Raw genomic sequence first — 15,912 nt, 5'->3', positions numbered from 1 at the left:
TTTTTTCATTCATTTTGATCCCCTCGCATTCTTACAAACTCAGCAATATTTTAGTTCACATAATATAATAGTTCCTTCCCAAAATGTTCTTTTTCTCAAATATAATATTAATGGAACAGTTTATTCTTAATAATATACAAATATATATAATATAATATATTAAAATTATTTATTCTAGTTCTAGAGGTCATCTGAATTAGCTTAATAACAAAAATAGTGCTATAACTATCGCCATTTAATAAATAATATATAAATATTGGTCATTGGTATAATGTGTTTTAGCCCATTACGGAAATTTTCTGTGCAGTATATATATAATATAATAATTACTTTTACTTGTGTGGTTCTTTCATATGGATGTGTTCGCGAGGCTTATTCACAGCTTATAATAATAATAATATACAATTACAAAATGATAGAATACTTTATCTTATGTCTTGATAGAAAAACGCGCAACTTAGAAAAAGAAATGGTGTCTTACACCATAATATCCTCCGGCAGACTCCAGAACATTGCTCTGATTCTGATAAATAACCTATAAAACGAATATATGTATAAATCTTTCTGACAATGTCAATAAGGATTAAGTTAGGGAAAATATATGAATCATCGCGAGCCGACTGAACTTCTGATGGATTTGATTACAATAAAATAGAGCATAAACATATACGTTTATGAATATTAAAATGACTCAAATCTTTTCTAGCCTATAATATATACGGCAAATAATTTTAACGATAAATTAGAATAAACTTAGGCTTAATACTTTAGTCAATTTACAAATAAATGAAAGCATAGGTGAGGAAGCACTATTCGCAAAACTATTGCAGTTCTTTGGCCGTCGCTGTGGCTTCAAAAATTGATGTTTGTTTGAAGCCTTCGTGTTCGTTTGAACTTTAGTGTGTTATGTTGTTGAATACGGGTAAGCGTCGTAGCGGGCTGTTTAAGCCTTGGTCGGATCCGTCAGACCCCGGAGAACCAGAAGACATTTCATCGCTTGAACTTGAATCAGGGAAGGCATCGGAACGATATTTCATTTGCTTCGCATCCATATAGCTCGGCGAGCGAATTTGAATCGGATTTGAAACAACGAACTCAGCGCGCGGAGCCGAAGGAAAAGTGAAAACAGTACTCACATTGTTTGACGGTGGCGAGCCAGCGACTTGCAACGGCAGTGGGCTTCCCAATGGACTATCATCTAAAAACGGCGTCGAAGGAGAAAGAGATAATGGCGACTCGAATACGGGCGACGGCGGACTGCCTGTTGAAATGGGAGACAAAGGTGTATTTACACTTTGACTCCTTTCCAAAGGTATGCGTTTCTCCTCGGCATTGTGAATGAAATGGCAGCGTGGTCCGTACGGGCAGAAGCCAATGGTATGAAATGTTCTGCATAGTTCTGTTTTATATTTTGGATGCCGAGTTAGCTGTCTAAGTTCGTGAAGGCCGTGAGCAAACTGGCATTTGTCTCCGTATTTACATGTTCCGTTTTCCTCAAAGGGTCTGCACAACTCGGTTTTGTATCGACTCGAATTCGCGATGTTATTCCTTCGTCGTTCTTCTTCCGCCGAAGAAATAGCACTAAAAGCACGATCTCTCGTTGGCCTGTTAACTATCATGGGATCGCTCAGTGTTATTAAGTTCGTCGGAGTTTGTCGAACACCGTTGGTGGAGTGTCTTCTTGGTAGAGCACCAACTATCCTTCTATCCCCTCGTGTTTTCAATTCGAGTGACATTAACTTATTCTAAAAACATTAGCGAAAACACGTAAGCTTTGTATTCAAATCTTGATGCAACTGAAACAATTCTAACGATCGTAAACGACGATTTCAAACAAAAAGATCGTAAATTTCTATTTGAATATCAAGATATCACGCAAATGGCGAATCATTCATTTCTATGTCTAAACATTTCGAGGGAAATTATTATACCTTCAGGAGAACATCGTCCATTTCGTAAAACGCTGAAACCAATGCTGTTGACATGATTGTGAAAAGCACGAGTACAAATATAATCCCCTTTTGTGTGTTTATTCCTTCGGGAATACCCCGCAAATGTGACTGCCTGCTCCTTTGCTGTTCGTGAATACTTCGCAGTGATCACAATATATATATATACACAAATGAGATGCGTTTTGAGGAGGTGTGTCAATTTTTATCTATTATCTAATGCAGATGTCACTGACATTGCCATGACGACGCTAATTAAACCGATCACGTGACGCGCGCAGAGATAAGCAAACGGAAGCGGTTGTTGGCATGCAAGATTAAATATCGCAAAGAAGGTCGCGAAAAAGTCGCATGAAATCGGCTTATCTGCGTCCAGCGAGTTCATAATGTTTCAAGTTTAGTCTAGGTGTCAAGTTTACTGGTAATTTTGTAATCGTTCGATCTTATTAGGGTTTCCATGTTGTTTTGCGTCAGTAGGATGGGCATATTGTATTACAGAGATGAGCTGCCATATAAGGGAGGTGTGTCAATACACACTTTGAACGCCTTTCCATCTCTACGTTAAGAGTCTTAGAATGGATATGACGGTTTTGATTTTCGAGTGCTAAGTTTATTATTCCCCCGAAAATGATGGCGAACGCATACCAGTTAAAGATTGCTACATCTCTGTAAACTATATCTATCCAGTTTGATTAGTGCGACCACAAGCTGTTCTCATTATAATAATAAACAAAAATCTCTGTTTACCGTGCTATTTATGTTTCAACACATTTAATTTTGTTTTTCTCATTATCAACAAGAAGTGAAATACTATTAATGTTTTCATGGTTTTTATACGAGCAGAACTGCTCTTACTTAACACATCTTTCATTTCTTTGTGTGCTTGTTGCCTTGAGACGTTAAATCGTTTCAAAATAGCGCGTGGTTGAGTGACTGACAGAGATAATGAAATACTAATAATGCGAGGGTATTATGTTACGCGTTTATGGTTTGAGAGTTGAAACAACCAGTATGCTGCTGTGACTTCGTGGACACGCAATGTAAGCGAAAGGGAGAACTGTTTGGGGCAATCATTTATCAAAAGCATTCCCAAAATCTCGGATTCCATCGCCGAAAAGATTCATCTGACACTCAGACGAGTAAATTTCTGTTTTCGAACTCGGCTAGTCTCTTTCAAAAAAATGCAAATCAATTCTTGTCTTCTTGACGTATTTCACTATAACTTTCGGACGAACCCAAGGCATGCTGAGTCGCTCATCTAAATGCCGTGTTGTACAGTCAAGATTGCGAAAAGTGCGGGTGAATTGCAACGTATTGACTTTCATTATTTGTAAAGAATAGTGATATGTATGAGTAAGAATACAAAATTTTAAAACAATATACAATGTAGACAAAGCGGTGATTCAATATCGCTATATCATGCTATAGTGGTTATTTTTATAAGACGTGTTATATGGTTCGAAATCCCAGCATAGACGTTAGTTCGAATACCATATTAAGGTGTTTCACCGCCAGAGGGTAAGAATATTTTGTTGTCACCACAAAAATAAACCAACGCTTCGCTCTGGCACTCGTGAGTGTTTCTAGCACGCCTCTACCTAAGTCTCATTGTTCAACTGTTCCGTTTCCGCTCTTAACAAAACAATTATATGTTTGCTGACATTGGAAATTTACTCCACGAATGTTTACGGCATTGTCTTGCACAGCAATAGACATCGCGAATTCGAAGCCGCCACTCAGTGAATTGCAACATTTTGCTGTTCCGTGTTCAAGGAGCAATTCCGCTTTTTTGCAGTCACATCCCATTTTGCCAAACGGAATATTTAGGAATCCCGCGAAAAGTCTTGAGTTCCCCTCCCTGCGGTGGGCTCTCACGTCATGGTTTTGCCCCACTTAACATTTTCATGCCCTCTTCGCCATCGTTTCCTGCGTGCAACAACAATACGTTGCAATATTTCAATTTTCCTATTTTTGTGCCTTATCCAAACTGCTTGTGACAGATTTTAAGATTTGTATGTTCACTAACACAAACAGACCGAAGGCTGGACAAACATGGGATTAAAGACTTTGCCTGAATGTGGCTAAACCTCAGGACCCCTGCCGAGGTTATTTTGAAATTTGACTTCAGTAACAACATTTACCTTAATCGTGTGTTCGCAGTACCATAAAAGTAAAGCTGAACTAACCCCTAGCCGAGCTAACAACGCGCTTGGACAAATATGCAAACGTGTTTTTTTACCGAATGCGAAACGTATTTTGCTTTCAATGCCTAGATATTGTTTGCTGAAGCCAACATGCAAATGAAGTCAGCATTTTTATACAAAACCCTGTTTTGCATACATTGCTATATATATTTCCGACTAGGGATAACGAATCATATCCGATTTTGTGTGAAGCAAGGATAGTGATGACGCCAATCACGTCAATGACACAATTCCCAAAACAAAAAGACTTTTGGCTTCAATGTTGCTCGCTTCACTGGTCGTGTCACAGATTAGCACTGCTTACACCAGGGTATAACGCATTTGGTGCAACACCAAATCACCGTTCTATATACAATGCGATGAAGCTAACATCACTACAAACCACAGCGTATCGAAAAAAAAAACGACGAGTGATATTAGGACCGGAACCTTAATGAAATGCTAAGTTAGGTCTTTTAAGCCATAAGTTTCTATTCTATCATGTCTATTTTGAAAACGGTGTTCCTAAATAATTCTTTAGACCACGAATTGTTGCATTCCACGAGGTAATTTATATCAAATTTGTACGTACCCCCAACAGTCTATTCGATAGTTTATTTTTATTCTTTTTTCATAAACATAAATATTATAAATTCCAGCACTTTTATTTTGGAAAAGCCGTATAGTATAATATATTTATGCTAGACTAATTAATATGATGACAAATAGCAATGACTCAGTGGAACACAGGCTGTAAATTGAGAAATTGCTCTCAATCAACTTGGGAGAATGGAACCGTCTCCATAAGTAAGGACATATATTCATTATACAATATGATGTTGATTATTATTATAAGGCACAGGACCACAAATGTATTGTTAAATTCTACTAATTTATAAGACTATAAGAGAATAGGGGTTTTTGGCGTGTACTACTCAAGTTTTAATCAAGGTGGTTCTCTGATGTTCCTGACAGGTAAGGTAAAAAATTTACCCTTTTTCAATAAGATTGCCTATTATTTCCAACTATTAAGGCAGATGTTTTTGCCTATATATAGTATCTGATTTGCAGTCACTAGATTACCCTGAATCACCGAAAATACTTTGTGTTAAACATGTATTCTAAGATTAAATCAGTGAGATTAAACGAATATTGGTTTGTCTGTCCCACAATGAAAACACTGGGTTTAGAATGCCCCACGGTACAACGGTGGTTCATGCATTGTCGCAATAACAACGGTGGTGCAGCCGCCCAGGCTGATCTAAAATGAGACTGAACAGTGGGCGAGGCTGTTCATGGAACATAAATAGGAACAGACTGAATGGTTTAGGATGTCCTTGAATGAGAAAAACAGGAATCTGGCTATCCCACAAGCTTAGTGGTTCCATCTCAGTCGGCCTGAGAACAATAGTTCATGTTGTCTAAACTGTAGAAAGGAAATTCAGATTAGTTGATTGAAAAAAAAATCGGCAAGTCAGACCCAGAAGTAGAGAGATCCACGTCGTTGAGGGATATCTGTGCCGAACCTCGAATGCACATCCAACTAAATCCTCTCTAAATCTATCTACGATTTTGTTAGAGATGTATGTGTTGTGCCTTTTTTAATCTCTGATATTATGAAGGGACCACCCGTTAATCCTTTGTAAGCTCAACCGAGAAGCTCAATACAACAGAAGGAAATCCTCTTTTTTGAAAGATAAACAATATCTTTACGTGAATGGTCTTGACTCTGCATATCTATTGTAAGCAGTTACTGTATTAGTATATGTATCATGCGTAGGCGGGTTGCCGTGATATTGCAATTAATATAACAAATTATCGGCGGGGCCAATCTGTGCTCATCCGAATTCACTCACATTCTCTGCTTTGGTATTTACTGCGGAAATGTTTCCCCTCTATTGTTGAATTGAATAAATTATGCCAGTCAAGAGTTATTGTCCCTTCTGGGGCAATATTTTCGTAGGGCAGCTTTAATTTAGCAACACGTAAATTTTTTAACACACATAACACGAAATTTTTTTTACATACACACGCCTTTCAAAGTTTCAAATTTTTGGCCTCCTTGAGTTTTTACACATCTACGTATGATGCCGCAAAAGGTTGTTGGTCGAGATGAAGCGTCTTTTTTATGGCGAATTCTTCCTGAGGCCGTGAAGATGGCCATGCGTGCATGCTTTTAATACGACACACATAAAACTCCCAGTGGTGATTGTTTATGCCAACAGGATTGAAGAACGTCGTGGTGCAGACGCCCTACAATCATAGTTGTCAACAATTTTGATACATTTCTTCGAGTTTAGAACAGGTTAATTGTTGCAATATTTACGTCACACACGACATAGTGTCTGTAAGGTGCGGCACAGCATAGTTCAACTCTGTTGTCATCACCAGGGACAAGTTAAACGTTTTTTATTCGTGTTCCAAAATTTGTGGACTTTCCGGCATTGCCCCACGATTTCCGGCCACAGGACTTTCGAATGTTTGCATGTGTTGGATGGACGTTTTTCCAAATACTACGATATCTTATAACAATCAGACATTACACGAATAACGTAATCCGTCCCACATGAGCCAAAGTTCGACATTACTTTACGTATTAACCGTGCTTTGGAACACGTACGTAAACCCGTTTGTTTTGTTTGACAAATATTTGAAAATATAATTCGCTTGTGTGAATGGGGAATTTTCGAGAAATTTTAGAGAGAGGTTCGTCTGTTTTATCTCTGCTCTAGCTGCGAATTTTAACCTTAACCCTCAGTACGGACGTTTTTCGTTGTACGGAACCTGGAACTTTCAATGCGCCGTCGAAGAGTTCAATGTTATGTTATTATTTATGGCATTCGCCAGTGAGATTGTGAGAGTCATAATAATGTATTTTGTTGCAAAGAATTCATCACATTTTTTCTCACGATGTTTCGATGGCGAAAATAGTAAGGATTACAAAAATGCTTTGTGTCTTCAAAAATTAAAATGACAATAATCTTTTTATAGGCTCGTAGAGAAATTCGACTAAAAAACAGTGGAATGTCCAAGCATATTTTATCATACGGTACAATTACTCAAAAAACCTCCTTGGACCAGCTTAAACTGACCCAGAAACGAATTCCTCGAAGTAGTGTTACTAATAATCAGTGTAATCGGTAGTTTTAGTAAAACTTCGAAACTAACAGTTCCTATACTGTTCCGAAAACAAGCATTTCGTTATCAGTTATCAAAACAAGGTACAATCTGCAGTATTTACAAAATAAATTATCCGGCGATTATATTAGGTCTTAGTTTACTTTGGTCTCGTTTAACCACAATAAACTTAATCTCAATGACGTCATTCCACCTGTTTCTATACTTGGTGGAAATGCGATCCGGGCAAAAATTCAGTCAAATATTTCCGCTGTTCTTTGGCAGACCCCGCGGAAATAAATCTGGCCCACTAATTGCCATACCCCAGTGCTCCAATATCATGATAAAATTTCTTAGTTTCGGTCTGTAGGTACTTCAGTCTACTGTCTTGCGACACACCTGCTGTAATACTTCGTGATTTAATAGGGCGTAAGAATGCGAGGACACTCTGAAAGGTGCCCCCGCCAATCGGTTTTCACTAAAAATACCCTAATTTAGTTTTAAATGAATAAAAAATGACATTTCCTAATTGAGAAATGCCCTCAAGATTATATGACGCATTTGTTTTGCCAAAAGTAGCTACACCTATGGCTTCTCTTCACTGATATTTTTGGATATTTCGACAGTGATTCCTTATTAAGTGGCACTCGTACATGCGGTCGAGGTTTTCGCTAATTATATTTACCCGGCGGACGCGTTCACGAATTCCTCTCTGAGTTATTGAACTTGTACGTAGCGCACGCCTTTCTTGACCCAAATAATCCTTTCTTTTATCACTTATTAGTCCTATGACGTACGGTTTGCTAGAATCCTTCATGAATCAGCTGTTTTGTTGTACATTTAACCTTTTGAGAAATGGATTGCAAAGAGTATTTACTAATTTAAGAATCAAATTCGATACTGATTGTTTTACGTCAAACGAGAAGTAAACTTTTTTAGAGATACAACGATATGCTTGTGCAGAGGTTCATGTCTCGACTGAAACACAGATTAGGTCCTACTGCATGAAAACACTAGGTTGCAGTTCACAGGGAACCGGTTCCTTGTGATAAACACGCACAGATATAAAATTTTCATCCGAACTAAAATAAATTTTGCAGCCCATAGCGTTTATCCCCCCTTTTGCCGCACAGTTTACACCCGCTTTTTTTGTGCAATCTAATATTCTTCCGCTCGCGCTCGTTGAAATAGTTGAACTGCGTAATAGTCAAAGTAGTCGAACATAACCTAAATTCTTCACTCTTCCAGTCGGAAATATCTGCATTTTCCTAAACGGTGATCCGAGCGAAAATCGTGTATATCCTCACACCAAAATTTCCGGCCATTACTGAACTTCTTCCCACAAAGTGGTCGAGCTACCACTGACTTGTATGTATTGCCGCAAGTTGGAGTTAAGAAATTTTCAATGTTTTTGCTCAAGGCCTATTACAATAATACCGCTGTATTAGGAAGAAAGGTTGCCGATTTGGTCGTTTTCAATTGTCCCCAGATAAACTAACCTCGTTCCCAGGGTCAATTTCCGTTTTTAGGGCAAATAAACTATTTCTTTGACTGAAAAGACGAAAAAATAAAAATAGAAAATAAAGTTCTAAAAGCGGCTGAGAGCATGTAGAAGCATATAAAAACAGAAAATAATTATGCCCCACGAGCTTCGCCCATGTACTTAAAAAATGGGTGCGTTCAAGGTTCAAGGACTTTTTATGCAGATCATTGACGTCAAGGCTCGGAGACGCACGTACATCATTCGGCCTCCTATCGGCTTCCGGAAGAAACATTCCGAACTTTCTGATTCAGTGCACGCAATTCATCCGACCAGCGGATTCTCGCAGAAGAGTAATAATTTTTTTTGAAATCTCGAAATTGTAAATATTTTGTGAAAAATTTACTAGAAAATACTTCAAAATTATTGGTTTGTTTGGTTCTAGTCGCTGTATGCTAGCGGTGATGTTAAGCATTAGTAATTATAGATGAAATTAACGCAAAATGCCAAATAAAATGGTCGAAAACTCGACCAATATAACCGATGTAACAGACACAAAGGATGATTCCGTGCATAAAAGCTTGTTGTTAGTTACTGTACGTGAGGGGAATTCTGTGCTGCCCGTCGTCCTACGTCGTCTATCGGAAGATGGCAAGGTGATGATAGGTTGGGAGCAAAGTTGTGGAGGAGGATTTCGAAAAATTGAGCCAAAACCAAGGCATGAATCTGACGATCATGAATGTGAGGGAGGTAATGGTGGAGATACACGGAGTCCGAGGTACGATGGGACTTTTAGGTAGCATCTAGTTATGGCCTATGGGCACCTGTTTGACTGAAAGTCCCTTTATACTTACAATTATTGGTGCAATCTTCTTTTGGCAGATGCAAAGGAGTGGTATAGTTCTGAATGTTCAGATGAGGCACCACTGACCTGTATATATTAGTACATTAGTTCATCTCGATTGAGTGCTTGAGTTCAACATGTGTGTGCATAAGAGATACAGGTCAGTGGAGGACACATACATGTTGGAGCATTCATAACTATATACTTGTTTGAATCCATCAAAATGCATATTAAGTAAACTCAGTTTCTTCATATCAAATGATAAGTAGCTATGAAATGTGAAGCTAAATTATGGGTACAGTTGTTGGCCTGGAACAGAAATATTTGAAGTACAACAGTCATCACTCGTGCAATCTGTTCTAAAAGGGCTAAAAATATTTAATTGACTGGGTTTCATATACAAACATGCTGTAGCATTATTTAAGTATTTTTCCACTTATGCATTGTATGAGACTACTGCAACTTGTTGTGGACATTCATGAGGTCAACATGCCTATGTCCCTAACAAGGGAAAGCACAGTTTTGCACCCAAATTGTTTCTTGTCTGATTTGTCTCAAAAGTATTGTATAAAACCATTCATTTTCCTTGTACAAGAGGGGAATGGGTTGTATATTGCAAAATATTTGTATGGCACATCTAGAGGGTTACCAAATCTTCAGCAAACCTCCTTTGCAAGTGAGGTCAAAGTTCTTTTTACATAATCAACCTATTAAGTACCTTATCACAACATACTATTATGGACTTATTATAATCGATCGACTTATACTTATTATTATATTCGATCTATTATATCCCTTTTTAACCCAATAAGCCATTGCTCAATCAAAGGCATGTTGATGTTTTAATTTTTCATTCAGAATACTGGAATCCCGGTCCACCCGGCGAGGTGTACGAATCTGCCCAACATGTCAGGGGAGGGTGGGCTACAGGTCCAAAGTTTGCAAGCATTGTTGGCTATCCTCTGGGAATTCTAGTCGACCTACAACCAATGTGAAAAAAAGACGTGTCAGGCAAAGAAAAGACAAGGCAAGCATTAAACATAACACAGGAGTCGTAGGCAGGGAGATGGTGGATGTTGATGGGCAAAGTACAGAGGGGGGCCCCAACACTATGTCTATTGATAACTTTGAGGTGCAAATGAACAATTCAAAATCCGACGAGCCGTTGCTTTATGTCCATGTGCCAACAACGTCCGAACTGGTTGATCATTACGGTGAAACAACAGAAGTTGCTCTGTCTGGAGATGATGCATGTACAATGGCAAACCCCAATGACAATGCTGATCACAGTAATGTTGCATATGAAACGCAAATCAGGACGGATGCTTTTTCTGCTGATAAAAGCAGTTTTGACGAGAACGATCAGGTCCATTGCCAGCATAGTGACGTTGACAGCTCCAGGCGGGAATCGTTAGAGCAATTGTGCCGTCAGAGTGTGGATCACGAGCCTGGAACGGAGACTCGTACAGCCGATGTAAGCTATTATATTACGGAGAATTCAGCGTACGGTGGTGCATCGAATCGTGTTCGTGCCGGTCACAAAAGTAGACCAGGGAATTTGGCAGATATTGAGGGAAACATGGCAAGAAATATCTGTCATTTACCCGAAGTTGGTAGAGAAAGGCTGGCATCCGGTGAAAAAAGCGTCAATTGTAATGAAAGCGAAGACGCTCAAAACGAGGAGAAAATTTCTGTGGAAAGTAGACCTGGCGAGCTGGTGGTACCTGATGGTGAGGAATGTCATCCATCAGTACGCATAGATGTCGATAACGTTGGTTTAGTTTCAGTAACGACCTCCGATGTTAGTTCAAAAACTGCAAATCATCAAGAGAGAAGCGTCTCTTTGCAGCCGGACACCTCGGAGAGTACGTTTGGTCTGGAAACGGGTTTAAATAATCAGGAAAAGTTGAACGAAGGCTGTGAAGAATATAGAAACACAAAACGAAAAAAGAAAGCGCGACTGTGGAAGGGACCGTATAATGTCAAGAAGAAACCTAAAGTGTCCATTGTGCAGTTTGTAAGAATTGAGCCAAAACCTTTTGTCGATGAGGAGGCAATCAAAAACAAACAAGGGGTTTTAAAACAAAACAGGTATGGACGTACAAATTATAGATTTATTTCTTTTTCTAACATTGCAACCGCTTTTTCTTTAACTTTCTTTATTAATCATTGCTCTTGTACTGGGGTCTGGGAATATATTTCACTTTGGCGGCTGGACGTTTGTGTATTATTTTCCCAGTCGGCTTTCGGAAACTACAAACGATATTTTATTGCCTGGAAACAGCTAAGTCAGATAAAACCCTTGAAACTCTTTTATATAATAAACATACATGTACCGCGGTCCACCACTGGAAAATAAAATTTTAAAACATATGCAAATAACCGTATACGCGGTTAGCACCTCGACCAGGGCAGCAGGACTGCTACTGGTACGGATTATATCCGTAATATGAAATAAAAAAGCAGGTTGCATTGAAAATTAAAATTCTTGTAAATTTCAGCGATAGATTCCAAATTCTTGTCTAGTCTTGATGACTAGACAAGCTGGCGCCAAGTCGAAGAACGGCTTCCAAAAATGTATCAGCAGCATAATGGCTTGCACAATAGTCATATATCGTAGCTGCTATAGAGTTCTTTTTCCTCTATTTTATCGCAAAATGTTAGCCCATAAGAAATAAAACCGCAGCTTAACTCCATTCATACTAACAAAAGTTGTTTGAGTTATTATTATCAAGGCTACGTTCACACGGGACCGGACGAATTTAGAACCATCATCGAATTCGTCCGGTGCAAGTGTTGACACGGTAAAAATGAATGGAAATTTGACCAGTCCTTCGTGTTCACACCAGGAACGCGTGTGAACGCAGCCTAACCGAGTTGCAGTCATGCATTTCTGCATTCAAAAAATACAACAATTCAATTTGGCTCCACGGTGTTTAGTGAATTGCCGGATTTATTGTTATTATTTTATATTATTTATTTTTTAAGATTACTCATTTCCGCTTATATCTACCGGGATTTAACTGATGCACCTTGCAAAATGAATCCAACAAAAATTTATAAACATGCGATAACGACATGAAGAAGCAAACCTATCTTGATTTTTGCGCCTAGATCGAAAAGCTAAGGAAAGACAGAACCAACCAATGTTCTTTTGTAAAGGCTTTTTATATATCAGCTCGTCCTTCGGCCTGCCAGTCAAGATCCCTTTTGGGTGTAAATATTAGCAATAAAAGTAACGATGTTAGAAGGAAACTATAATGATATTCTCTCAACAAACCTTGCTTCGTGGTATCGACAGATTCAACTCAGAAATATAGCTACAGAAAGACCCGCTACAACTCCCGCATCTTTAAATTACCATGCAATTTCTCGTTAAGACCATTTTATTCATGGCCCACTAACGGTTTTTGAAGAAAATTCTGTTTTTATTTTGATATAAATTTTAAAGAAAAACTTTCATGCTGCAAAAAAAGGCGGCGCACGTGATGTAAAACCCCCCTTGGCCTTGGGACTTTTTGTTTGCTTTCCTCAAATCAGTTTTCCGAACGAAAATTTTCGCTTGATTTTCTTTTCAATTGGGATCAATCGGGTCAATTCTCATGCACACCCCTTAACTGACTGCATGTTGTTGTTACGAAACGTTTGAGCCTGAGGGTCTGAGAGGCAATGAGAGTTTTTTGAAGATTAAAACACTCAAACAAGTATTAAACAGGGTGTATAAAAAGCCAACGCTAAATGTTCATAAATATGATCTTCTTTTCAATAACAAATGATTGTAGCTATAGGCCCCTGGGAGTTATTAAGGTTTGCCCTACGTTTTTTTTATTAAACTCGTATATAGACTCTTATATAATGTGATAATTGTTTATTTTACTTTGTTAGCAACTTGCGTTTTTTTTTAATAAATCGTATATAGACCCTTAAAAAGAGTGTGCTAATAATGTAATAATGGTTCATTTTAGTTTTTTTAGCAAGAAAACCAACAGTTAATAATTTTTTGTTTCGTGCTTTTTCTAGGTTGTTAGCTAGCAATCCAACGAGACGAGGTGTGATGCTCTGTCCTCTGTGTCAGAAGGATGTTGGATGCCGTTCGAGGACTTGTAAATATTGTAAAGTTGCCATCAATTTGTGCTCGAACAAAGCGCCACTTGACCAGAAAAATCTTCTTGCCGTTCAGCTCTGCAGGGAAACGTGTTCACGACATACTATAGTTTCTATTAAGAAAACTTTGAATGCCACCGAGGATAGATGTTTTCTTCACAAATTAAAAACGAATGAAGAAGACGAACTTTCTAACAACGAAGCAGGTGTGTTCTCTTGCGACTGCGATGAGGATAGCTCCATTGAAAGACCTTCCTGTGAGCATATTTTGTGCGTCTATAGAAGACCAAGGATCACACAAGCTAGAAGAATAAACCTTAAACCTGCCGAAATAGAATCCCTGCCCATCGATTTCATTTTTAAACTTAAACTTGGCGAACTCTGGGAGAAAGTCAAAGAAAAAGAATTTCCGCTTGTCCAACAAGTTTGTCAGAATACCCTGGTTGTTCTAGATGTCGATTCAAACGTCCAAATGACGCCTTCGAATTGTGTCCATGTTCGTTTCGAGAAGATCAGACGTCGAAGCAGCACAGAGCTTCATATTTTTTGTTCCGGAAAGACGTGCTCGCTTTGGAATGCTGCGATGGAGGATGAGGCCGAAGGAGAGGTCGAGGTCGAGAAAGACAATCCAGTTACGTGTTTACATTACTGTGTCAGCCTGTGGGCGATTGCTTCGGATGGTGAATTACAAAAATACTTTAAAACATTTCTCGACGCCATGCAAGTGTATCTACATAGTGAAGTTTTCGATAGCGTCCTGAAAGAATGAATCCTCGGGCAGGTCAAACATGAGATAATCTGTGTGTTGGTTCACCTCGCTCGGAAAATAGAACGTTCTGATAATTACGTCACAACTTTTTTTACTTAAGGCCAGCTTCAATGAAATTCTTATTTTACAAATAAGTTTAGAAATAAGCCTTAACACTGAAACTAGTCTTAATGTCTTGGCCATGCACCGAGCTTCGTTTTCGTGTATCGGTTTACTTTCGTTTATTTTCCAAAATAGGAAATTATTTTTTATGTATGAAGGGGTTTTTCCTTTTTTGGAGCCAAATCAACCGAGTTTAAGTTGTGACGTAGTTATTAGAAAGTCTATATCAAGGCTGAAATCTATATAAGTGAAGTTAGTAAGTTCAAGGAGCAAGTATTTAATCCATCGCAGTTGTCGCTGCTACTTTGGTTTTTGATAATGAAAATAATTACCACACAAAGATTACATTTTCATTATTTTAGCCAGAGTAGCAATAACAGAAGGGAAGAGCGAAAAGAAAAGATTTTTGACAATCTTTATGCAAAGTTTACGGAAACAAAACATTATAAAATGGTGTTTTCATTTTAGTCGGAAGACCAAATAACATGCATCAAACGTCATTTTCCCTTTCCAGTTACGCCTGGCCGGGATTGTAAATGTATAGAACCATAAACATTTCCACAACTGTTTTCTGTATGAAAAGTCAAACTTATGCACTATATACATTGCACAATTATATATACGAAAGAATAAATTAAAGTGCTTGGCGCTAAAAGTGCCGATGCCAAATTACTAAAGTTGGCAGCAAGTTGTATTCGCATGAGGTCGCTAAACATGTTAGCAAGTTCTAACGACCGTGTCGAGTTGTCAGACTTCTCGCAAGGTCAATAATAAGATTAATATTATACATGACATGTCAGTTTGTTAACAAAATTTTAACAACGTCATCGAAGACTTTATTGCATGGTTGGTTGGTATAGAATACTTGTAATTGTATCAAATCTGTGTATGTGATAGATGTCAATTGTTTACATTGGTTTGAAGTCTTCTCATTTGGTTCAGCATTGTAATAAAGCATTCAAATTTCCACAAAGGCGCTTTGAAAAGTTTTATTTTTTAAGATTCTCTGTAGATTGTGTTTCCACTGTCTATTTATCGCTTTTATGGCCGCAGTTTTCTATCCATTTACATGTACAAGAAGAGCTTTTGCTGATCTCATTCTGGGATCATGACGTCAAAAGTGCCTCGGCAAAAATCAGCTATCATGCGCCTGAAGTCATTTGTCTGCGCCTGGAGTTATTTGGAGGGTAATAACGCGAAAGACTCTGGTTTACAATCGACTGGAAAACGAACTTCATGTGTTCAACCATAGTATCTTTATCTTGTACCAGACGGTGTATCTGATGTATTACTGATTGTATTTGCCAACATCGTTTTGGTGAAAAGGTATGCATGATAATGTTATATGTTTTGGTAGTTTTGCG

The 15,912-nt window shown here is 38.3% G+C and overlaps 2 protein-coding genes across 3 annotated transcripts; one reads left to right on the top strand and one right to left on the bottom strand.

Moving 5' to 3' along the window:
- Positions 1-2,110, bottom strand: LOC114522345 (mRNA decay activator protein ZFP36L2-B-like). 2 transcript variants are annotated; one of them, XM_028543015.1, is made up of 3 exons: positions 1,932-2,108; positions 1,137-1,745; positions 1-535 (listed from the first exon to the last, which is right to left on the bottom strand). In XM_028543015.1, exons 1-3 carry the CDS (start codon positions 1,983-1,985, stop codon positions 458-460), a joined length of 741 nt encoding a protein of 246 aa, XP_028398816.1. In that variant the 5' UTR covers positions 1,986-2,108; the 3' UTR covers positions 1-457. The 2 variants fall into 2 exon arrangements, with proteins under 2 accessions (XP_028398816.1, XP_028398815.1); XM_028543014.1 differs by lacking the exon at positions 1-535 and having other exon boundaries at positions 542-1,745; positions 1,932-2,110.
- Positions 2,111-9,081: 6,971 nt separating this feature from the next.
- On the top strand, positions 9,082-15,511 carry LOC114522427. The gene is made up of 3 exons (XM_028543103.1): positions 9,082-9,507; positions 10,432-11,664; positions 13,594-15,511. The coding sequence occupies exons 1-3, from the start codon at positions 9,233-9,235 to the stop codon at positions 14,444-14,446; spliced, it is 2,361 nt and encodes a 786-aa protein (XP_028398904.1). The 5' UTR covers positions 9,082-9,232; the 3' UTR covers positions 14,447-15,511.
- Positions 15,512-15,912: the final 401 nt, after the last annotated feature.

The sequence above is a fragment of the Dendronephthya gigantea genome, unplaced genomic scaffold (assembly GCF_004324835.1).
Source record: "Dendronephthya gigantea isolate DGI-Jeju-01 unplaced genomic scaffold, DenGig_1.0 000022F, whole genome shotgun sequence".
Taxonomy (NCBI): Eukaryota; Metazoa; Cnidaria; class Anthozoa; order Malacalcyonacea; family Nephtheidae; genus Dendronephthya; species Dendronephthya gigantea.
This window is presented reverse-complemented; position numbering and strand designations above follow the sequence as displayed.